The 24,428-nt window shown below is 42.9% G+C and overlaps 2 protein-coding genes across 4 annotated transcripts in view; one reads left to right on the plus strand and one right to left on the minus strand.

Annotated features, from left to right (window-relative positions):
- LOC119194671 (ankyrin repeat and SOCS box protein 2-like) lies at positions 1-11,380 on the minus strand. 2 transcript variants are annotated; one of them, XM_037448933.2, is made up of 10 exons: positions 11,260-11,380; positions 10,347-10,448; positions 9,414-9,701; positions 6,040-6,209; positions 3,482-3,637; positions 3,111-3,356; positions 2,812-2,983; positions 2,139-2,709; positions 1,905-2,058; positions 1-680 (listed from the first exon to the last, which is right to left on the minus strand). In XM_037448933.2, exons 3-10 carry the CDS (start codon positions 9,695-9,697, stop codon positions 493-495), a joined length of 1,941 nt encoding a protein of 646 aa, XP_037304830.2. In that variant the 5' UTR covers positions 9,698-9,701; positions 10,347-10,448; positions 11,260-11,380; the 3' UTR covers positions 1-492. The 2 variants fall into 2 exon arrangements, with proteins under 2 accessions (XP_037304830.2, XP_037304832.2); XM_037448935.2 differs by lacking the exon at positions 11,260-11,380 and having other exon boundaries at positions 541-680; positions 1,863-2,058; positions 10,347-10,454.
- The window catches only part of ppp4r4 (protein phosphatase 4, regulatory subunit 4), a 16,483-nt gene continuing 3,317 nt past the window's right edge, over positions 11,263-24,428 (plus strand). The window contains exons 1-21 of one of the 2 annotated variants that reach the window (XM_037448931.2): positions 11,263-11,404; positions 15,928-16,001; positions 17,169-17,271; positions 17,379-17,526; positions 18,404-18,477; positions 18,629-18,735; positions 18,885-18,992; positions 19,071-19,192; positions 19,266-19,388; positions 19,689-19,828; positions 19,923-20,042; positions 21,523-21,600; positions 21,849-21,932; positions 22,083-22,256; positions 22,336-22,441; positions 22,623-22,770; positions 22,839-22,983; positions 23,163-23,201; positions 23,294-23,365; positions 23,444-23,507; positions 23,663-23,740. In XM_037448931.2, coding sequence (XP_037304828.2) covers positions 11,294-11,404; positions 15,928-16,001; positions 17,169-17,271; positions 17,379-17,526; positions 18,404-18,477; positions 18,629-18,735; positions 18,885-18,992; positions 19,071-19,192; positions 19,266-19,388; positions 19,689-19,828; positions 19,923-20,042; positions 21,523-21,600; positions 21,849-21,932; positions 22,083-22,256; positions 22,336-22,441; positions 22,623-22,770; positions 22,839-22,983; positions 23,163-23,201; positions 23,294-23,365; positions 23,444-23,507; positions 23,663-23,740 — 2,218 coding nt within the window. In that variant the 5' untranslated portion in view covers positions 11,263-11,293. The remainder of the gene's footprint in view (positions 11,405-15,927; positions 16,002-17,168; positions 17,272-17,378; positions 17,527-18,403; positions 18,478-18,628; positions 18,736-18,884; positions 18,993-19,070; positions 19,193-19,265; positions 19,389-19,688; positions 19,829-19,922; positions 20,043-21,522; positions 21,601-21,848; positions 21,933-22,082; positions 22,257-22,335; positions 22,442-22,622; positions 22,771-22,838; positions 22,984-23,162; positions 23,202-23,293; positions 23,366-23,443; positions 23,508-23,662; positions 23,741-24,428) is intronic. The other variant, XM_037448932.2, reaches the window with a different exon arrangement.

Here is a 24,428-nt window from a genome sequence, read left to right on the forward strand (position 1 = left end):
TGTTGGGACATGTGAGGATTTTATTATACGGTTGATCTGGTATGAAATCAGAATGACAGTGAAGTGACCACAGCACACACAAAGCGTTCCAAAAACAATGCTATTGTTATTTAAGCTTAGGAGTCATTTTGTATTCCACAGGTGACTTTTGGATGTGTAATGAACAAAGATAAACTAACAAGCAATTTAATAAGTCTTGTGTGTCTTTAAAAACACAACAGTAGTGGTTTATACCAATTTTGGTTTCATCAACTGCCATTAAAACAACACCGTCTACGTTAGCATTTGGTACATTTTTCCATGTTTCTGTCTGTACTGCAGCAGTCTAAGGCCCGCCCCCAATGCTCACATGTGACATTTGATGAATACTATAAAAAAAGATGCGTTAGCGCACGATAAAATAATTGGGCGTTTATATATATATATATATATATATATATATATATATATATATATATATATATACATACAACTCTAACCCTAGATATGTATCTACAAGTCACTTTGTGTTGCATCGATCTCAAAACAGGGGACCTCAGGTGATTGAGGAGTTGTATTATGGTTCAAGAAACCGATGAGTCTCGTCGGAAGCGGCAGAGTGCAGATCAGTTTGAGTCTTTGGACTCCAACCAAACGTCTGATCTCCAACCTGCAGAGCTGCATCAAAGGGTGTGGAGGAACTGAAAAGAAAACACAGCAGGGACAAGACTGAGGGATGGAACCATCATCCTGGAAATTATGAAAAAGGTTTTGATTTGTAAACACTGTTCACTCACTTATTCTTATTAGAACAGAAAAGAAAGATATGGAGTGAACGTACGAGAGCTATCACTAACTTTTATTATGCTCTTGGATGAAGTACATAACCCCTGTGACTAATGCTGCGTTCACACCGAACGCGATGCCTCAAACGCTCTAAACGCGCCGCAGGACACTGAGTGCATTTGTGGTCAATTCGCGTCTATCGCGTAATTGCGCCCGGCGCAACGGGGGCATGGTTTATCACCCTGAAACAGTTCAACTTTCTGCCATTGTTTTTCCTCTGCATCAACCGTGGAAGACATAGCGACTCTGTACTTGTTGTGGAAGTACTACTCACGTCGGACCATCAAACGGAGTCATGTTTAAATAACTAAATAACATCCGTAGGCGCAGACTGCTCGTTTCATCGACTTCTACAGAAACTGCATCTGGATGATTGCCAGCGGTACATAGTGCAAGCCGTTAGCCCGTTTGATAGCACGTTGACTCGGATCGGGCACCAGACTTCACCGTCTTTGCATCATACTTCCATGCCGAGGGAACTGTCCCGCGGAGAGACATTGTATGCTTAAGCACATCCAAACAGCACTTTAAAGAGCCCCACACGTTTATCATTGAGCAAACATCCTTAATATTACTTAATATTTTTGAACCAGGGACACGAGAGGCAGGAAACTACAGTCGGCATGTCTGGTAGTACAAGCCAATCAATCGTGGGCACCATTACGTAAACCTTTTGCATCAGTGCCGTCAAATGTTAAAAACGGTTGTTGTTGTCAGTTGTCATTTGTGCACGCACCAAAGATGACTTGCCACCACCCTTGACACCTACAATCTTCAACAAAACGGACATATCATAGAATTGGAGCAATTCTTTCTCAACCACCACCATTATTGTCTGAACTCCCAAAGGGGGAGTTTGCCTCATCTCAGCGATAAATATTGATGCCTGTTTTGATAGATTAGTTTCCACAATTCTCACCTGTTTTTAAGAGCTCAGGAACATTTTAGTCTCACAAAAAGAAGTGTAAAAAGAAAGATGCATGGTACCTTTCTAATAACTAGGGAACGTTTTTTTGGAAATATGGAGCCCTGCATACCCATAGATGCTGTTGCTATGGCCATCTCCTGTCATTTCTTACGAGCTTTCAGCTTGATGTCCATCCAGTCGCTGCGACTCTCCAGGACCTCCAGCAGCCGAGAGCAGAGGCAGACGTGACTGACGTAATCCAAGAGCAGCGAGATAATCGGACCTGCTGCCAGGCAGAGGGAAGAGCAGGACACCGCCTCACAAAACTGAAATAACATGGAGGAGACACTTTGGTGAACAAATTCACAGGCTTTGTTTAATACTGACAGTTTTGGTCACTTCTGACCTGAAGGCAGCTCGACGGCGGTGCTTCTCTGCTGTGACGCATCTCCTCAATGGGCAGGAGTGCCGGACTCGGGGCCGGATGACTCTTCTGGCCATACGGACAGTTGAAACAGGGCCGGGCATCACAGCCGTTATCCAGCAGGAGCTTCAACATTGGCAAAGACTCCATTTTCAGCAGGAGAGCCACCGGGAACCAGGACAGCTGCGGAGACACCTGAGCATTGACGTTGGCGCCATACTTCAGTAGCAGCACTGCCATGTCCATCCGGCCCAGTTGCACAGCGATGAGCAGCGCGTTGAAGACGTCGAGGTTGGGGTCCGCTCCGGCATCCAGCAGCATCTTGGTGGCCTGCAGGTTATCGTTGTACACAGAGAAGTAGAGCGGTGTACTACGGCGATCTTTGTACATCTTGGAGCGGTCCTTTGACAGCTTCCTGTTCACATCGAAGCCGGACTTGATCAGCAACTCCATGATATCATTGCTGTTGTTCTCTGCGGCAACGTGCAGCGGACTGATGCCGCTGTGCTGGATTCTGACCCGGCTGGTCACTGGAATCAGAAGTGACACAATTCTGGAGAAAAAAATATACCTGTGAGAGAGATTACCTGCAGATCTGTCCTGAAAAAAAGATTCAGGTTCTATCTAAAGGTGACAGACAGAAAGGATTTCTGACCGTGAATGTTTGTTCTGAATGGCCACATGGAGAGGAAGCAAGCCCGACTTCATGGGCCGGTTAGCGTCAGCTTTCAGAACCAGCAGGGCATTGACACCAGAAACATGGCCGTTCTTACAGGCTTCAAAAAGCGGTGAGGCTCCATCTCCTGCCTGTTCATTTATATCTGCACCTGAGGGACAGAAGCACCTTTAGAAAAAACCTTAACATCTGCACCAGAGGTACAATTAAATCCTCCATAAACACTATTAACATCAGCCCTTGCAATGACATAAATATGAGACCCGTATTTGGCAGACCTTCACCAGCGAGCAGTTCAATGATGTCAGTGTGTCCGTGCTGAGCAGCGATGAAGAACGATTGGATACCGTAGATATTTTTGATGTGGAGGTGTCCTCCAGCCTCCAGCAGCAATCTGCAGAGCTTTAGCTGTCCATGCCTGCAGGCTTCATGAAGAGGACTGGTTCCCTGAAGGCTGCAGCGATTTACCTGAGCTCCAGATCTCAGCAGCAGCTCTACAATGTCTTCACTCGGTTGCTCACAGGCTGAAAAACCATAATAAGACCCCCCGTTTAGTTTAAGTTATTTGCCTCATGATTCTTTCCCTGTGAACCCAGGTTACGCGAGGCACGTCACAGCTTCTCTCAGCAGGTCTGTGGTGTCACCTGACCTGCGAACAGTGGTGTCTCTCCTTCCTTGTTATAGATATTTGGATTGGCTCCGTTCTTCAGGAGGAAGTCAACACAGGAAACGTTTCCTCGACCTGCAGCCAGCAGCAGAGCGGTCTGACTCTTCAAAGTACGTCTGTTCACAGAGTCGGGATAAGCTGAGGGCAAACATAGGTCAAGGGTCAAACTTGCTGGGTCTTACTTCCTGACAGAGCCAAGAGAGTTGGTGTACAGAAAACCTTAAGCCGGGACCAGAGTGTGTTTGTCACACGGGGAAACTGTGAGAGATCGCAGCCCTGTAGCTGTGTTAGCGAGCTTGACAACAACTTTCCTAACAGTCAAACATCAGAAAATGCAACACAAGACCAAGGAGACATCCTCTTTTACCCGGACATTTCTTCTTTTTGAGACCAAAAAAATGCGTAAAATGATAAATACTTCGTACCTAAACTATTTCCAGATCTCACTTCTGGCATCTTTTCTTTCAACAAGCCGAGGATGGTGGTCAACAGCTCTTGCACATGAGGACATGTCTCCCTGAGATGACTCTGTGAGTGACGGCTGCCTGTTTCATGTGAGCTGGAAGCCCATTTTGCCCAATTTGACCACTAGGAACCTCGTTGTGACACTGGACAGGCAACTCTCCTTGACGCCGAACATTACAGCAACAACAAGATCCTGTAGGTACAACATCAGGACAATACTACCCCTTCTCACTCATAAGGCAGCGCAGGTACTGCTTCAGCCTCTTGTCATCTTCTGACCTGATTATTGTAACTCTTTCCTGGCTCGACTGGTCTTTAACCTTCCTAAATTCTCCCACACTACTCCACTCCTCCGCTCTCTTCACTGGTTACCAGTGGCTGCCCACATCCAGTTCAAACCACTGGTGCTCATGTACCATGCTGTGAATTAATCAGGTCCAGTCTACATCCAGATCATGGTCAAATCCTACATCCCAACCCGCACACTCCGCTCTGCATCAAGCTGCTTATTCCTCCCTCACTGAGAGAAAAGGTAGTGGTAGCACTTAAATTGTATTTATAATGGCACTTTTCTATATATGTATATATGTTTTGAAACTTATTTGATGAAAAATTTACTTTCTTGTTACTTGTTCTTCTGAGTTTGTATCTTGTTCTTCTGAGTTTGTATCTATGTGGAAATGCACTTATTGTACGTCGCTTTGGAAAAAAGCATCAGCTGTAATGTAAAAAGCACTCAACAAGATACATCTTCAAACTAAAGACACACCGCTTCAGACTTTACGTCACCTAAAAACCCTAACAAATTGTAGCACTTAAATTGTACTTATAATGGCTAATGGAAAAAAATATGTTTTACTATAATAATGTCTAAAGCTCATAAAATCATAATTTTGATCCTGAGGAAGTTCCACGACACCAGCTGTGTGGGAACTTTCTGATTAGAAGAATCTCAGAGCACCTCTTCTTTTTGATCCCATTTGTCTATGCAGAACATCGCTGCATGGAGGAAGGAGAAGATTTCAATTTCTACGGCCCGAGAACTAGATCTAATCAGACGTGTATTGAAAGTGCCTTGAGTTTTCCCCCAGGTCCGGGACCTTGTTTTCTGCTTCCATGCCTTTGGCATAACAAAACCATTATTTCTTGTGACATTTGTTATTAAGAAGAAATTGGGTTATTCCATAGAACAGCGATACTCATAGGAAGAAGGGAAGCTGTAATTCGAGAACTTTGGATTAATAAAAGACACTTTACTTTCACTAACTGAACAGAGAGCTATGTGTATGTGAACAGAAACACGTGTCAACTTAACGTAGAAAAAGATAATTAAATTATAACAGTGTCATACAGTAAAACATTTTACAATAATTAACTGTTCATGGGCATTCTGGTAGGAACAGTAAAATAACCGTATAATGCTATTTCTATAAAGTACTGTACTGTATTTTTACAGTACTATGCTGTTGTTGTAATCTACAGTAGTTATGCTGTAGAATACCTCTAGATACCTGTAAATTAACAGGGAAATTCTTTACAGTGCTGGACGCTTTAATGAGCAAACCAAAGAATTCCATCACACCTCATAGAGAGGGTAAATACAAAGGTTATGATTTTAAAGAAATGTCTTCTGCCTTCTGGTCCTTGGTTACTAGTTAAATCAATTTAAGTGTCAGTTCACATTCTGAGGTTGCTCAGTGAAGATCAAGTTTTACTTTAATGATTTAAAAGAGTTATGTGTTGCAAAATAAATTGACCCCAAAGATGAATTTGTAGTAAGGAAAGAAAGTGAATATCACTGCAATATCAGTTAAAGTATCTACTGAGTTGTATTGCCATTTTAAGAGAAATGGAGAATTACAAAACCAAGTCATCAGCATATTGGTAGATTGCTAGAAAATGAAACATGACACATTTGGGATTTTAAATCGATGTAGACGACTGGTTCTCCTTTTACTGAACTCATGGAATCAAACGGACTCATGCATTATTAAAGGTGCAGTCACCCCAAAGAAAAAGGTATCAGACAAACAAATTCCTCTCTTTCATTCGATGATCAAAAACCAGCTCCTCACCTTTTATGAGGATTGTGAGACATTGCAGCTGACCGTAAAAAGCCGCTTCATGAAGAGCTATCCAGCCTTCGTTATCGGGCTCCATCAGACCACCGAAGCTCTGTCGGACCAAAGACATCAGAGCAGCTGCATCTCCATTCAAAATCAGGCACTGCAGAGGACTCAACTGACTGAAGGAAAGGCGGAAGAAAAAAGGGAACATTCAGATGTAACTGTAAACAACTAATTAAAACTCTATGTAAACATACATTTTGCCCTTAATATAGCCCACTGAAGATTGTGGAGGAAATTATATGATAGGTAGGACCAGGTATCTGATGAAATATCTCACTCTGCTAGGAATGATAACCCGAGTAATACTGGTTGGTCATTGTATATGAAGCAGAGAGAATCTATAAGAGCAATGACTTCTGCCGTATGAAACAAATATATGTATCAAAGAAGGTATTTCATTTTATATAGCCCAGAATCGCAAATTACAAATTTGTCTCAGGTGGCTTTACAGTCTGTACACATGTGACACTCTGTCCCAAAATCTTCACATGGGTAGAGGAAAAACCCTTTGATGGGGAAAAAATGGAGAATCATCACAATGCAACAATGATGAGCTCACCATCCAACCAGATTGAGGACAACATCATCAAAATGTTTGTTAGCTGGTTATTGACTGATTGCAGAGGTTGTTGACTGATTAGCGATGTTATTGACTGATCTGGTCTTCAAAGTTAGGCAAGTATCACTCCTGATACTTCTTGTAATATTATGTTTTGTTGTTGGCTCTTCTGTGTCATTTCTAAAGGAGCTTTCGAAACATGTATGTTTTTTGCTAATTTTCGCTAACTTGTGGGCAGAGATGGGCAGCATTTCAATAAAACTTACCATTTCAATAACTTTTTGAGTATTTTTTCAAATTTGTATTTGTTAGGGTTGATAAAACCTATAACTTAATTTCTAACAAAATTCTTCAGAGAGGAGTAGTTTTGCATTTAAAATACTTTCTCCATTAATCAAAAAAACATGACTTGTTCAGTGTTTAGATCTCTAAGTTTAAATCCTGTCAAGTTAAGTTATTATATTTATATGTGACAGATGTCAACTGTATAATTTATGTCTGGGTCTGTATACCTAACGTATTGTATACATATGGTGATGGTTATGATATCAAACTAGCGATACAGTGTTTAGCAAGTTAACTTATTATTTGCGTAGCTAGCTATAGGAAGAGGGAGATCGGAAGCTTTCATGTTCATAACCTTTTCAATAGACCTCTAACCATCTAATCATTTACATTACATGTTATTTAGCACTTTTATCACTTTTAACACTTTTATCCAAAGCGACTTTCACTAGCAAGAACCACGCCATCCATTGAATGCGTTTAACGTGAGTGAATGTGTTGTAGATCGATTTCGTCTAGTGGGTCGGGAGCTACGTCCGAGGATCTGCCGTGGCGAATCAGCTCAGGGCACTACGAAAAGGGTGGAAAAGAGGGAGAGAAAAAGAAAAGGGCTGGGAGTGTTAGGTTTTAGAATGCGTACTTGAGAATGAGAAGAGTTGGTTGAGCTGTATTTATGGGAATAGAGGAAGATGCGTGTTGGAGGCGTTGTCCTGTTCCTGAAATTATGCTAATTAGCTTCAATACAATAAGTGCATTTAAACCATGAGGATACAAACTCAGAAGAACGAGATCACCATGAAGGCTCAGCAGCTCCTAAGGCAGCTGAAAAAATCCAGCCTGCCAAAGACAATGGTGGTGCCTACGGTCCATCAGGACCAAAACCTCTCGCCACAGAAACAGCTTTTTCCCGTTATCAGTGGGTCTCATGAACTAAGTCCGAGAACCCCACTGACCCAGGCACTCCATCGCCAGGATATTTGCATAGTAGTCCAACATAGAATTTCTTTCAACGTACTTGTCATTTTATGTTTTTTATTTTTGCTTGTATATTTTAATTGTGTTTTACTTGATATTATTTCATTCTATTTTATTATATTGCATCAATCACCAAGACAAATTCCTGTATGTTTAACATACATAGCAATAAAGGATTTCTGATTCTGATGTTCATACTGTTAATAGATGCAGTTGACTAGTTGCAGAATTTATTTAGTGATGGCCGATGTTGTTGACCACTAGCAGATGTTGCCGACTGTTTGTAGATGATGAACGCAGATGTTGCTGACTGATTGCAGTTGTACTGAATGATTTCAAATCTTATTGAGTTATTGGAGATGTTTGCGAACATCAGCAATCACCTAATAACATCTCCAATCAGTTAAAAACATTTAAAAACATCCAAACAACTGTTGATTTTTGACTGCTTGTATAGGTTTTTGACTGATTGCAGATAACTGAATACAAGTTTTTTTTTTATGTTTTCACTAGGGCTGTCAAATGATTAAAAATTTTAATCAAATTAATCAGAATTTTCAGTGGATTAATCAGGATTAATCACTATTTGCAATTACACCTTAATCCTAACCATTTTTTCTTTCTGAAATGCATACCAAAGATAAATAACAGGACACAGATACATAATTATCATTATTATTATCATCATTATTATTTTTTACATAAATACATATTATTGATATTTGACTTGGTTTAATTCATTCCAGAAAATAATCAAATCAATGTTATTTGATAAGTTACATACTGATTTCCCTGCATGGCTCTAGAAGGGTCTCCAGCCTCTGCAGTTTATCCCACTCTGCTGCGGCAAAACGAGTTTGTGCTCCTGATGGTCCAGGGCTGCGATGACCAGACATGTCAACCCTCCCGATATTTCCGGGAGACTCACGAATTTCAAAGCCTCTCCCGAAAATCTCCCGGACCGACCTTTCTCCCGAATTTCTCCCGATTTCCACACGAACAACAATATTGCTGCACCATCCATCACTGGGCAGCCGTTTCAGATGACGGCCTCTTTATTTCTGCTCACGCGCTTGACCATTCGAATTCCAACGTGTTTTTTTGCTATTGTGTTGGTCACATGATCTGAGGTTGATTTTGTTAATGGCAGCGAACATTCAGTGTGGACTGAACGAACTTGCTGAACCTGACGGCCTGACATATGCCTGCAGGTGGCAGTAATGTGTTGTATAGGATGAAGTGCATTCCCTAGAGGAAGAGGTACTTTCCTGACCGGAATAATTTGTCACACTGCGCATGCGTGAAATGTGTTAAAAAAATGTACGTAATTAACAACAAACAACTAATTAACGTTGTTAACGCGCTATTTTTGACAGCCCGAGTTTTCACAGATTACAGCTGTTATGCACTAATTGCAGAAGTATTTGATTGATTGCCGATGTTCTTGTTTGATTGCAGATGTTTTTACCGGATCTCTGGTCTGTTCACTTCATTTACTCACCTCCTGGGGGCTTCGTAGAGGAACTGGGACAAGCTATTAGGGGGTTTTACACATTGGTGTACACAGGCAGGGTCTAGAAGATGAGGTTGGGATGAAGGGTCATAGGTCACGTGTCTTAAGGGATCAGGACGTCTCTGGTCTGGGTTTGATCCAATGAGCTCTACATGTCCCGGATGTAGTTTCTCACAGAGGCTTCTTTCCACAGCGATTTGCAGCAGCTCCTCATCAGTCAGGTGGCTGTAAACACTGTAGTCATCCAGATTCACCTCAGACACCGCCATCATGGATCTATCGGACGGAAAGAGGCACAATTGTTAAGAAAAACTGCTGTCAGAACACCTCTGTGAAATTCAGCAGGAGGGTTTCCCATTAAATCCAAAGCTACTGGAATAAATAAGCTCAGCATGGATGCAGCAGGTTATTTGAGGCTCTTAAAGTTTGGCTCAACCTGCTGTAAGTTATGGAGGTCAGTGGTGTTTCTTTCTCTGTCTTCAAGCCAAAGTATTCAAAGTGAGTGAGAGCAGAACAGGGTCTTCAGACAACAGTTACACTTTATGTCAAAAACACATTGACATCAATGGTATCGATCATCAGAGCCCCCACTCTAAACATTGACCTTTGAGCCTTTCATTGTTTTACCTGAGTGTCAGCTACTTGACCATATACTCCACTAAGACCAATTAATAACTAAAGTATTACACAACATCCAATAGTTAGTTTCATAATGAAAAACACAATATCCTATAAAAATAACAACTCAACAAAGACATGATATAATAAAACATTACAATAAAATAACATTATAGTATTACATTACATTACATGTCAATAACAACATAAGTAGTATTAAGTTATACATGTATATATGAATATATGTCTCAATGGACATCTGCTTAGGGCTATTGAGCAGCTGATGAAACAAACTCTTCTTACCGTGGACCTTCCAGTTGGCCTCTCTGTGTGCTTCTGGGTCTGGACCCTGAAGCTGTGCTGCTTTCACGTCTTCACAAGATGCCAAAGCTGTGACACAAGGCTCTGGACGAAGATCAGAGAAACGGAAAAACCTAGAAGAGTCTGACCTGAGAAATCTGTATATATTATTATATATACTCATATGGGCCCAGGACATGTATATATGTGTATAAAATCGTATTGTATATGTTACACACAGTAGAACAATATAATGTATACTCACCTGAACCCAGAACATGTATATAAAATACAATAATATATATTATGTATATAACATAAAATAAGAATGTAGAATTCAGTTAGTCATATGAACCGACTGTGCCAGAGGCAAAGCTGCACTGCAGCAGCTGAACCGGTTTCCATGGAAACGTCGCATTGTGTCAGACGTTCAAAGTGAATCTTTAATAAATCACTAGCGTCCCTTCTATTCGACAAGAGAGAGAGAGAGAGAGAGAGAGAGAAAAGGGAGAGAGACAGACAGACAAAGAAACAGCGGTAGAGAGACAGAGAGGGAAAGAGAGAACGAGACAGACAGAGAGAGAAAGAGAGCGGATCCACTTTTTCCTCCTGAAACAAACCGGTGAGTTATATTCAACAGATGTTCTTGATAACAAGGGACGTGTGACGTAAACAATCGCGACTGGGAGGTGTCACTGCTCGCCGAAAAGAAAAAGGGACGCTGGTGATTCATTAAAGATTCACTTTGAACCTTGGACACATTGCAACGTCATCAGATGACCGAAGATTTATTATATTATTAGAATTCTGAACGGAGTGTGGTGAGTGGGGGGGGATCTCCTTGGAAACGCTCGGCACTAGCCCCCCCGCCTCTCCCTCCTCCTCTCGTCAGCATGAGTTCTGCTCTCTCACTCACCACCAGTCTGGTACTGGGAGCCTTCCAGTGAGAGATGTTCTCCAGCTCCAGGATGACTGGGAACCAGTGCAGCCTGCTGTACGGACCGCTGGAGGAGCTGCAGGAGCTCGCCTTCATCGAGAGGCCCATCCGCAGGAGTCTCAAGGTATCTCGTCGTTTTATGAATGTGGACGTGACGCGGGTTGACTTCTTCATTAGCTGGACATGTCGTGTTTGACATGTGGCATGTGCCATGTGTAGTCATGAAGAAGAGGAAGGTGTGAATGTGACAGGCAGTGGGAGGACGATGAGCAGGAAGCGCAGGGGAGACCCGCTATCTGCGCAACATGACGCAGTTTCTGTCTGTCTGTCAAACTGTCTCACTGCAGACAGTCTGACAGACGGCTAGGATCTTTGGTTCTTCATTGACAAATTCATCTATAGCAATAACCAAATAATCACTTTATCCATGGTTCACTTAACCACAAAAAATATTCCGGTCAGAAAAACATTAATGATCTTTACTATATTTTATATTATTATTACAATGATGAATGTGTTTCACTTTTTTATTATGTAATTTAATAATAAACAGCTGACGGGGAGATATATTAATAGTGTTATTCCATATTTTATACTGATTACGCCTGATAAAACTTATTTAATGTTTATATTAATTATTAATCAAAGTTGAATCACTCTTTTTTAAATCAGTAAGTAGATTTAAAAAACATTCCCTTTTGAAAGTGTATGTATATTATTCAACTCTATAATAATTTAAATTATTATTACTCAGAATCATGACAAAATACTTTAATAACTTAAATTAACCTCAGGTTGAAGTGTGCAGAGCCAAGAGGTGACCTCCTCCTGTGGGAGAAACGCCAAGTCCCCCCCCCCCCCCCCCCACACACACACACACACACACACACAGTTTATTGTGTAACTGATGACTCCCCGAGTTAACTTCACTTACTTATTGTGTTTTTGATGACTTAAGACTTATTTATTTCAAGACTCAGGAGACCATATAAAATCACATTCTTCTCATGGAAAATTAAGGGAAATTTAGCTAGATTCAAAGCAATTACTGCAAACCAGCACAATAAGAAGAGAAGACCACTAGATCATTATTACATTACATTACAATTAAACGTCTGAGAGTGAGGGCCATTTTGAGATCAAGTTTGTTTGAGAAAAAGATTTTGACGAAAGAGGCGTCAGCTGTTGTCCAAGATCCCTCGTGGGCACCGCCCCTGGCGGCAGCTGGTTTAATCTTTGTAGGACAGAGAGAATTACTTATGTTGCAACTTGACCATGATACGTTTCAGATACAGGCACAATTAGAGAAATAATTGGGTGGAGAGATTGCACCAAGAGACCGAGCAGTCCAAGTTGGAGGTGAAGCAAGCTAAACTTGCTTTAGTTAGGGAAGGTGGCCTGCTTTTGGGTTGAATAGGAATGTCTTGGGTAACTTGAGGCTCCTGCCGACATTTTTGCCGAAAGAGATCCAAAGTTTTTGTTGTTGTTTGAGCGAGTGGCTAATGCTCGTAATTGGTCAGATTCAGCACGCACACTAATGCTGCAGTGCATGCTGATGGGTAGGGCCCAGGAAGCATACTCTTCATTAACTAATGCGGCCAGCCTGGAATATTTGTCTGTGAAAACAGCGGTTTTACAGGCCCATGAGCTGCTTCCTGAAGCCTACCAGCAACGTTTTAGGAACTTGGGGGACGGTCAGAGTCATCTGGAATTTGCGTTCGGACTATCCCGTTAACTCGATGGTGTGCAGCCTTGGGTGTGGATGAATTTAAGCATTTAGGTGATCTTATGGTCCTGGAGTAGTTTAAAAATGCTGTTCCGTCGTGTGTTGCTGTATACATCAGTGAGTAGAAGGCAGAGGTGTGGACTCGAGTAATGTGACTTGGACTCGAGTCAGACTCGAGTCATGAATTTGATGACTCGAGACTCGACTCGACAAAACGTACAAAGACTTGCAACTCGACTTGGACTTTAACATCGATGACTCGTGACTTGACTTGGACTCGAGCCTTTTGACTCGAGAAGACTTGCTACTTCCCATGAAAACTGGGGGAAAACATTTTCACACGGCCGCGCCGCTCTGTTTATCTGCATCTGTCAAAAAAATGTGCGCCACCTGTATGCAGAGAGCGCTTCCTGCACGACATCCAATCACTGCAGTCCATTTGACCGTATCAACGAGACAGCTCGTTCATGGTTACAAAATCGGGATTTTTGAACCCGGATTCAGACTCCGATGGAAATCCTCGCCAACATTATGTCAAAGTACTGTAATGAGCTGAGTTAATGTTATTAGTTAATCAGTTATGCAGATGTTGCATGTGTTCACGTTATGCTCCGTTACCAGCTGTAGCTACGCGAGACAACCCGAGTTTTGGAGGGCCGTGTATGCGGAAGTGTTCGTTCGGCGTGGTGACGGCCAACAGTGACCGAAGTTGAGTTGTTTTATATAAATAAATGCACCGGAGTTGCAAGCCAGTCATTGCCTCCTTATTTACGCTGCAGCATTGGGGTGAGCGTTACAGTACTATAACACAGTCACAGTCGATCCACCATTACCCTTCCCTACGTAGTCTAGGTCTGTGAGGCAGCGCACCATCACCCAGGGTTCCCCGTCCCCAATATAATAAAAGGACTCGAAATGACTCGAAACTAAAATGGTAAGACTTTGGACTCGACTTGAGACTTGTTGGCTTTGACTTTGGACTCGACTTGGGACTTGCCTCGTCTTTGACTCGACTTGACTCGGGACTCGAGGGCAACGACTTGAGACTTACTTGTGACTTGCCTAACAGTGACTTTGTCCCACCTCTGGTAGAAGGTGACAACCACTGCTGCTGCCACAGCACTCTCTAACTATTATGTACTGACACAAAGAGGCAGGTTGGGTGATGCTGGGGGTGAGGAGTCATTGGGCAGGCCGGGTAGAACGGTTCCGGATGGAGCCATTGGAAGTCTGCGCAGTACAGAGCGGATTTATAATTATTGTCACAAACGAGCACATTGGAAAGTTGACTGTTGACTTCATTGAAAATTCGACCTAGTCATGCTGTGTATGGTTCTCATGCTAAGGGTGTTGGTTTAGTTGCACGTGTTCCTCCAGCCATTGCTCCTGAGGGTCTGGACTGGCAGGTACGGGATTCTTGTCCTGGGAGATTGGATGCCTACTGGCCATTTATCCATGACGGTTTTATGTTTATGGTAGGAGGTGAGAGGAAGGTGGCTCAGGGAGGAGAATTGAGACACGACCATTCCACTGAATATCGTATTTTTAGTCCTCGGGGAATGCAGTCATTGAAAAAGAATCATGGCTTTGAGGCATTTTTTATGTTTATGTTGGTGGCTGTGGTACCCCAATAGTGGTGTGCACTGACCACACCCCGCTGACTTTCCTTATGCCCTTTCAGTGTCTCGTCCCTGCCGTGCAGTTTATATTGCTTCCAGGGTGCGCCAGTGGGAAAGCTGGGTAAACGCATGTGGTGTTTTGGGTTTTCAGCCACTGGGTGGTATTTTGAGTTTATTTTGGTAACGGAGTGCTTGGGAGCAGTTAGTTTTTGTACTGGGATTCCCCGCGGTAACCAGATCTTATGGGTTGTGACGGCTATATTAATTATGTGTGTTTGCGTGTGTCAAATTTGATGGCAGGTTCCCGAGCAAAAAATTAAACCGCAAAAAATTCAACCACAACATCCGGGACCTCAAGGAAGAGCAATCAATTCTAGATCCAAGATCAGGAGCGCATAAGGAGCGAGCACCCAATACAACTTGGGCTTGTCGGCACCATGGTGACCGAATTGTAGCCATGTCCAATAATAACGGGGCTTTAACTCTTCTTTATGCCTTCAGTTATTTGCGGTTGAATTTTTAGCGGCTACATTTTTTGCAGTATTTTAACGTTGAAAAACATTCAGATACATAATTTCAATGCATAAATATTCAGTCCTGGAAATTCAATCACTTTTCTTTCAAAACCCGATGACATAGATTTACTTCCATAAAGTGGGGGGGTAAGGGTTTGTAACATGTCTAGAGTATCAGCTGTACACATACAGTGATCAAGCCAGGATGTTGTATATACCACTGCGCTGGTATATGTGTAGCTGTCCACTGGAAAAAGAACGATCCTGACAAAATTGCATTAGGTGTTGGGTAGACAGGGAGTTACTATTCGAAATATCAGCATTCATTTCAGTTACAACAAATATACATGTATATTCAATAGGCCTGTTAAAGTTAATGGCGTTAATCGATGAGATTTTTGTGAAATTCCTCCACGTGTCAAACAGAAGGGTGATGAGTGGCAAACGGACACTATGACTACAGGACTGATAGAGGCCATAAATGGCCTTGTAGAGCTCTGGTTTTATTCAAGGTGAACTCAGAGCAGCTGAACCCCATCTGATGATGAAATCTATCTCATTGTTCAAGTATTCATATTACTTCATATGATTATCTTATTGCATTAATATATTATTATCATATTAAACTACTATACATTTTTATGATTGTATTAGTTTTGTTTTTAATTGTTATTAAGTCAGTAAGAATAGTCACAGGTAAAACAACTGAACTTGCGGTGATGATATACAGGTGACACGTCAATTTTTCAAAATGTACTAATGAATATTTATAATCTGTCTGTTTCAGACAGCCGAGGAGATAGATCAACTGACTGTGGATGAAGACCTGAACGACATTGAGAGAGCAGTCTATCTTCTTAGGTAAGAACCAAACACTTGTTCCGGTAAGATCAGAAATGTGATACCCACAGGTGTCCCCCTAAAACATATGATGGAGACCAGAGTCCAGATGCCAGAACCACCAGGGATCCCTCCACCATGTCCACCCACTCGCCCTTAAATGTTTTAGGGACGTCTTGCATTCATCCCTTGAAAGGGAGGTAATGTCACTGTTTGGGATTTATTTCCTGTTTTATCTCCTATTTTTCTGCTTCTCGTGTCGCCGGGTTAATTCCACTTCCCTCCTTGACGTATTTTCTCACCCTCTGATTGTCTGCCGTGTCCATGATTTGTCACCTCCTGTGTCCAATCATCTGCACCTTCCCAGTGTATTTAAACCTATGTATGTCCCTTGTCTCCTGGTCAGTTTGTCTGCGTTTTTTGAGTGCTTCCTGTCTCAATTGCGATCTAGTGTCTTCCTGGCTTTTCCCCTGTGACGCTCACTATTCAATTTAATTAGTTTGATCTTGTATAGCCCAAATCCGCAAATTTCTAATTTGCCTCTGAGGGCTTTACAGTCTGTACAGATGCAGTATCCGAAACCCTCACATCGGCACAGGAAAAACTCCCCCAAAAAATGAAAAATCCTTTAATGGGGAAAAAAGAGAAGAAACCTTAGGGAGGTGGTGTACAGCAGGACCACTGCAGGGACAAGCACCATCAGATATAACCTCCATGAGAAATAACGATCATCCACAGAAACATGTGGCAGGGGAGAGCAAGGAGATGCAAAGTCTGTAATTTTGTAATGTAATGTAATGAGTAGCGGTGTCATTGATGGTTAAGGGCCAGACAATTGAGAAGGTACAAGGTTTGTTTATTGTTAAGATTTGTAATTTACAATTTACATGCATTTGGTTATTTGCATCTTTCGTGAAACAGACTCTGCATTGTTGGTTGGTTTGTTCAAATTCAGTCGCTGGGAATCCAGATGTAACCATCTGAACAGGCATGATCCATCCTGCCAATAGGTTGAAATACTGGAAGATCATTTAGATCAAAAGCGAGATTTTACTTTTGGCATCATTCCTATCCAGGTTCAACATTTTTAAATATCAAACCCTGGATTCTGGTGTGGAGTCCCTCAGGGTTCACTTTCTTTCATAATCCATAGATGATGTATCTTCTGTCCTATTCTCTAACCCTTAGTGTGGGTCTGGAGGTGCAGAGAGTAAATGTCATCAGCAACCTACCGAGCCTTGTGCGTCAGAACCCAGCTGAGACCTTTCGTCGGGTCGTACCAAAAGTCCGGGTATGTATACGGTTACATCAGTCAGTACTGTCAGTAACTCAGGTGGGCAGTAAGTGGACAGTCGATGGTGTGATCTACAGATAACATGTCCTGTCTGTCTGACTCAGGAGGTCTTGAATGGAGCTGGAGCAGAGATCCAGCTGGCAGCAGCAGCTTCGTTCTTAACCATCCTGCAGGATGACATCATCCTGATCCACACTCACACTTTCTCCATCTTGAAGACTATCCTGCAGCACCTGAACCACAGAGACACAGGTATCATATAGCCCGAAATCACAAATTAGCCTCAGAGCTTTACAGTCTCTACACATGGAACATCATCTGACCTTTGACCCTCACATTGGCACAGGAAAAACCTAAGGAAGGTTCCTTAGGGAGAACGGCAGAGGAGGATCCCTTTCCTGGGATGAACAGACTACACTGGATGTCATGTGTACAGAATGAACAACGTAAAATATGTACAATTAGTTCAATTAATACTACCTAAATTAGACGAATAAGAGTAGTAACCAAGGTGTAGGGCAGGACGACTGCAGGGACAACCACCATAAGATGTAACTACTATCAGATGGAACCACTGTCAGACACCACCATCCACAGAAACCTGTTGGGAGGGAAAGCACAAAGCAGGACAGAAGCAAAGTCGATTAACTTCATTGTATAAGTTTAAAAACTATTGTAAAAAAACACAGGACACCAGTGTAGATTGGATCAAATGGCATTCATTTATATTGAATTAGTTACATTTTTATAAAGGACGGTTAGGTTAATTGGTGGCTCTAATTTAGGTGTAGGCGTAGGTGTGTGAATGTGAGAGTGAATGGTTGTGTGCCTCTATGTTGGCCCAGTGATTGACTGGCGACTAGTCCAGGGTGTATCCCGTCTCTCATCGATGTTAGCGGTGATTGACTCCAGGCCCACGCGATCCTGCATGAAAGATTTGCGGTTGTGAGGCTAACTGACTGAATGCTAGTACATTTATATCAATAGAAATAAATTATTATTTTTGTGTTGATGCCGGAATGCTGACAATATTGATGTTTACCTAATGAGGAAACCCCACATTAAAATTAATTTTGTTGTTGTTAATACAAGGATAATATTTAATTATTGTTAACATTGTTTATTACAGTGGTGAGCAACGCCTGGTTAGAGACGCTGCTGTCAGCCATCAACGCTTTACCTAAAGAGACCATCAAACAGGAGGTAGAGTAATCAATGCTTTTGATTATTGAATATTACTAGAATAGTTACACTGCAACTTCATCACTCAAGGCAGAAAACTAGATCTGGAACATGAAATATACTGCTTACCTTTCTACATTTTCTCTCTCTGTCTAACCGTCTGTTTCTGCAGGTACTGAACCCTCTCCTTTATCAGTCTCAGCTGTCTCACTCTATTCCGGCTCGTCTGGCAAGCTGTCGCATTTTAGGGAAAGTCGCCTGCAAGTTCGACACTCACCTGTGAGCTGCAGTATTACTCTAGTACTACACACTGTGAACAGTGATACTGCACACATAGTAGACACACAGGATCTAAGACCTGGTCCCATGCTAACAGATCTGTTATTATACTTGGTCTCATGCTAACAGGTGTGTTCTCTGTGTACCAGAGTGAAGAAAGAGCTGCTGCCCCTGGCCCGGTCCTTATGTCAAGACGTGGAGTTGGAGGTTCGAGCCTGTATGTGTCGTCAGCTCGAGAGCTTTGCCAGAGCGACGGGGTAAACTTCACTAACTGAATGTCCAAACACAAAGCAGCCATCCTGCAGTGGTTTCACATAGTTTGTTGTGTCCTTCAGGGTGGAGCACACCAGGATTGAGCTACTTCCTGAACTGGTGGAACTCGCCAGAGATGAGGAGAGCAGTGTCCGCCTCGCCGCCTTCGATACCATCATCAACTTGATGGAAATGATCGATGGTGGTGAGTCACCAGGGACACATACGTTATTAAAGTCAATCTTAACACTGCTTTAAAGCCCCTTTTCTGCTTTTAGATGACAGACTGCATGTTGTGGTCCCCATGGTGATGTCAGTGTGCGAGGTGTCATCGCAGGCGGACGAAGCCGTTGTTGCCTCTTTGTCGTTCCAGTTTGGGAAGGTCTGCAGCGGGCTGGCAGGTGAGTCTCTGCATCGATGTTCTACTAAAACGAATGCAGGCTCATCAAGGCGCAGGGTAGCAGAAGTTTGCATTTCACTTCGCCCCAACAGGAATCTGGGTCTGAATCGCCAGATTTCTCAGAACTCCGGTGTGGAGTTTGCGTGTTCTCTCCAAAGCCCCTGGAGGGGGTACAACGGCTGTGACTGAGCCATGGAATAAAACGTTGCCATGAACAGGATGTTAAGGAGCAGTGGAGCTCCTGGAGGGCGTAGTTATAAGTTACCCCATCTCTGATGCGTGGGGGTTGGGGTTGTTGCAGGCTCTCTGATGGATGAGGAGAAGGGCCGGTTGCTGCAGAGGTTTAAGGTGCTCTGTGTAGCGGGATTGCAGATTGAAGGGAACCAGACCGACTTCAACGAAACAATGCTGATCCGCTGCAACTGCTGCTACAACCTGCCGGTAAAATCTGGAACAAAGGCTCAGCAGATTTTCAACCCTCCAACCGGCTGACTGGATCACTCACTGTTTGCTCTCTCTCTCTCTTTCTCTCCAGGCCATGATGGTGTTTGCTGATCCAGCTCACTTCTTGTCAGAACTCTACCCATCCTTCTCCAGTCTCTGCTGTGACCCACAAGTCTGTGTCCGAAGAAGTGCTGCAGCCAGTTTCCACCAGGTCAAATGAGAGTGATATAGATATAGATATTTCTTTATTGATGAGCCATCAGCCTCATACTGATGAGTCTTTGAGTCCTATCAACAGTGCAGTTTAAGTCTGATTATGGGATTATAATAGCCCTTATTGATAGATATATACAGTGCCTATGAGGGTATTCACCCCGCTTTGATGTTTTCCCCTTCTGTTTCCTTTATACATGCAATCATGGTGATTATAACTTGGCTTTTTTGACAAGAAAAAAAAGCTTCTTTCATGGCAAAATGAAAACAAATGTTATTAAATTAATTAATTAAAAATATATAGTCTCAAATATATTTTTTTGCATAATTAGTCACCTGAATCCTTAATCCTATCATCAGCGCCAATCAACGTGGAAAAGTTGGTTTGAAGAAGTATACGAACCAGGGCCGGTTCGGAAAGAACGTTTTTATAGGGGGAATCACTTATCAACTCACAGGAGGACCCCTGTGGTGTCTGTGGCTCGACCAATCAGATCACAGGGCTGTTTTACCAAGAGAGAGGACAAATTCTTTGTCCTGTAGCAGCAATAGATTACAAAACTTGACTTGATTTTAATGTTATGCCATAACGATTTAGAAAGTGATATGTAAGGGTTCATAACTTTTCATTTCTGTTGATGTATGACGTATAAAAGGTTGAAAGTTGAGGCATTAAAGGGACTTTTCACTAATAATTACGGCCGATGCAGGCAGACGAGCTGCCGGTAACGTGAGCTGCTCGTGGTGTATTTGTTATAAGGTGTGTTTGTAAATTGATGTTCATTAGAAAATGAGCATGGGTACGTTCACACCAAAAGCGAAGCGTGAGTAGATTCCATGCAAAGTCAATGCAGAGTATTTTGTTTTATTCGCGTCCCATTTTTTTCGCTTCATTCGCGCCTGAAAGGGAGCGTGGGTTATCCCCGGCTTTTTTTCCATAGAGACAGTTATCCTTTGCACAATCCACCATGGAAATGAATAACCACTATTTGTGCTCTTAATTTGTTGTGTGAATTACAATGTCGGAACTGCAAACGGTGTTGTGTTCGGGTTCATGACGTCATCCATCACCGCACACAGCTTGAATTTCACTGACTCCTCCAGGAAGTGCGTCTGGATGATTCCAGCGCTGCTTCAGGCCGACCAGCAGCCGGTTTGATGACCTGTTTTGTCGGCTCGGTGCCAGCGTCTCTCGGTTAGACACCAACTAACTTACAGCCGTTCAGTCTGAGCTGTGTTTGTGTGCCCTTTGAGTGGCTGTGAATAAATGAAATCCTCGTCGTCGAGCACTGCATGCTGGGATACACTGGGCCTCAGAGGATAGATCAGACGTGTCCTCCACATTTCCCTTCGCGTGGGCAGCCGAAGTGACGCATGCGGTCCTCATTTGGGCACAGCCGACCTAATGAGACACACCTGATGAAAATAGAAATGCTGTGTTCTGTTGTCACATGATTGGCCCCGTCCTTTCCTGTTAGGTGGTGAAGCTGCTCGGTTCAAATGTCCATTTGGTCCACAAGGAGCTTCTGGCTTTGCTGCAAGACGAAGCTCTAGAGGTGAGTCCATCAAACAAGAAAGCCCTTTCTGACTCTCTTATTCTACTTTTCTGCATCTAGTTTAAACATGTTTTGTAAGTTTTGTAGGAAAGTTTTCTTTCTACCCGTTTTTTTTTCTCTATTTGTTGCTTAGTCATGTTTTATTGCTCTGCCCACCTTTAAGCAAACCTCACACCTTCACAGACCAAGCACACACACTTTTTATTCAGATGTTGTGTCACACGAGAGCTTTGGTTGCATTCTTTCAGGTGTTGGATGCTCTGATGAATCACCTGGAGGAAACTCTGGAGGCCTTTCTTTCCAGAGGAGAGAACCTGGTGCTGGACAACAAGGTGTGGGAGCCAACCCCCATCACCTGAATGAATCCAGGATTTTAAATGGCCTGATATGGCTCCTTCTAGTGTCTTGATTTGTCCTGATAATGGTCCTATTATGTCTTCTGGTCCGCCGACGTGCTCCCGCGGTTTGGGTCTGCTCATCAGTTTCCGGAGCTGCTGTCGGCTCTGCTGCAGGTAGAGCAGAAGGTCGGAGGCTCACTGCGCTGGCGGCTGCATGAGAAGCTGCTGCAACATTACAGTTGCCTGGCCAGACTCCTGCCTGGAGAAGTGCTGCACCAGCACTTCTCCCCTCGCATCTTCACCATACTCACCACTAACGTCAGCAGCACATGACACACAACTCCATACAACAGGTAAAGGAGGTGAACGAACCAGTAACTCCTTCTACACTTTGCAGAAGGTGTTGCCCGTACAGAGAGAGGCCGCTCGGACCTTCTGCACTTTCCTACGCTACAACCGCAAACATGAGCAGCGGCAGGAGATGATGGAGCGACTGATCCAAGGTCAGCATACTGTGATCTATCTGGGTGTGATGTAATGACTGGACAAGTGACCTGGTTGACTCTATCTAAAGCACCTGGACCTGTCTGAGCTGATGCTGCATTGAGAAGACCTGAAAACGGGTGTCCACAGCAGAACCTTTTGATATCAAACTAAACGTTGATGTGTGGTCTCACATTCCAGAATTGGCTCAGGGGCGGAGCTACTGGAACCGCCTGAGGTTCCTCGATGTTTGTGAAACGGCCTCTGAGATCTTCTCCAGAAAATACTTCAACAAATACTTCCTGATTCCCGCACTGGAGCTGGTCCAGGACCCTGTGGCCAATGTCAGGTACACTTGTCTTGCTGTTCACTTGTTGGTAAGGTAGAGTATGTGTGTGTGACTTATCTGTCTGTCAGGTACAAGCTGTGCCAGCTGTTGCCGAGGTTACGATCATCACTACGCCTGCCAGCAGACAAGCAGCTTCTGCAGCAGCTCAACTTCTGCGTCCAAAAGATTCTTGGCAGAGAAAAAGACAAAGACGTAGTGGCCACTATACGTAAGGTAAAATCTGCAGTGAGATGAGTTCAGCCCTCAGAGGCCAGTACCGATCCTTAGAGACCAGTCCACACTATCAGAGACCGCTAGAGACCCACAGCGTCCAATCCAGACCCACAGAAGCCAATACAAACCATTGTCTGAAGACTCTGGGAGAATAATGGGTTCATCATGTTGTTTTTCAGACAGTCCTGGAACTGGACAAACTGGACCTTGCAGAACCTGTAAGCACAATTGTTCTGTACATCACAGAAAGATCTCAAGTGTAATTTTAAACTTTTGATGTCCCTTCATGTAGTATGTTGTATCTCTGCAGTTTCACAAGAGGCACGAGAGGGATCTACTGGACCAGAAGAAGGAAAAGGAGGAGAATCTGCTGCTGGAGATGGTGAGTCTGAAGCTGATAGATCTCCTTAACTCTAAATCCCTTCCTGTTTTGTTTTAATGACGTCTCCTTTGTTGTTAGGAGCAGCTGGAGCGCCAGCAGACTGAAGAGAAACTGAACTCCGAAAAACACATGGAGAGAAAACGTGAGCAAGCTCACATTTTTTGTTTTGTACGAGGTGATTCAGACGATTGCCTGCTATAACGAGTATCTTTGTTGAGGAGCACTGGCTAACTAGTTTTACTGGTCAGAGTTATTTATGCTTTGGAGCTCAGTGTGTAAACAATAATTCTTTGACAGGAAGAGACAGTAAGACCAGTCTATCTGCAATCAAATCCATGTCTGTGTCTTCGTCTGGAGCCACCTTGTCCTCCTCTGGTAAGAAAATACTGTTGAATTAGTATTCATTAAAGGGTATAGTCACTATAACAAAGAAAGATCATTTGAATTAGTAGCTCTTCTGATCTTTAACGAGCTTTACAGTGAGCTTAAGCTCATTGTTTATGCGTCCAAACAGGAACGTGCAGACATGTTCCCCCCAATATCTACAACGAGTGCATTCACATATTGAAGTAACTGCACACTTTGATTTAGGGGTGACCCTGGCAGAGTAGAGAGTGTCCGCCATGATCATAGGGTTGGCAGTTCAAATCCTAGCTGCTACATATAACATATTGAATTGTCCATGATAAACCACCTAATCCTTAAATGCTCCTCGTTGCCTCTATGGCAGCACACTGCTGGATGCTGGATGGGTTGAAGAGAATCCTTTCAGCACGGTGATTAATAGAGCATACTCTATTAATTACTATTGTACTCACATATATTTTAGGTGACCTTATGTTGCATAGTAAAGACTGGATGTCCAACATTCATTTATTTTATATTCTACAACATATAAACTCAAATTCAACAATATGTTAAGGATGTGTTTGTTTATTTCTGTTGAAAACAAATGGACACATCTGTTCAAAAAATGTAGATGTTCACAGTATCATCTGGTAGGTGACACAAGATAAAACTATTCACGGAGCTTAAAGCATCTGTATGTGTTGGTGGAGTCACA

This window comes from Pungitius pungitius, chromosome 20 (genome assembly GCF_949316345.1).
Source record: "Pungitius pungitius chromosome 20, fPunPun2.1, whole genome shotgun sequence".
Lineage (NCBI taxonomy): Eukaryota > Metazoa > Chordata > Actinopteri > Perciformes > Gasterosteidae > Pungitius > Pungitius pungitius.

Excerpts from the sequence above, each read along its gene's own strand:
- LOC119194671 (XM_037448933.2), bottom strand. The coding sequence starts at position 9,697 with ATGATGGCGGTGTCTGAGGTGAATCTGGATGACTACAGTGTTTACAGC. Across the intron at positions 3,638-6,039 it reads TCTCACAATCCTCATAAAAG|CTTATCCCGACTCTGTGAAC; the intron begins GTGAGGAGCTGG and ends GTTTGCCCTCAG. Across the intron at positions 681-1,904 it reads GGACATCAAGCTGAAAGCTC|TTCCTCCACACCCTTTGATG; the intron begins GTAAGAAATGAC and ends TTTTCTTTTCAG.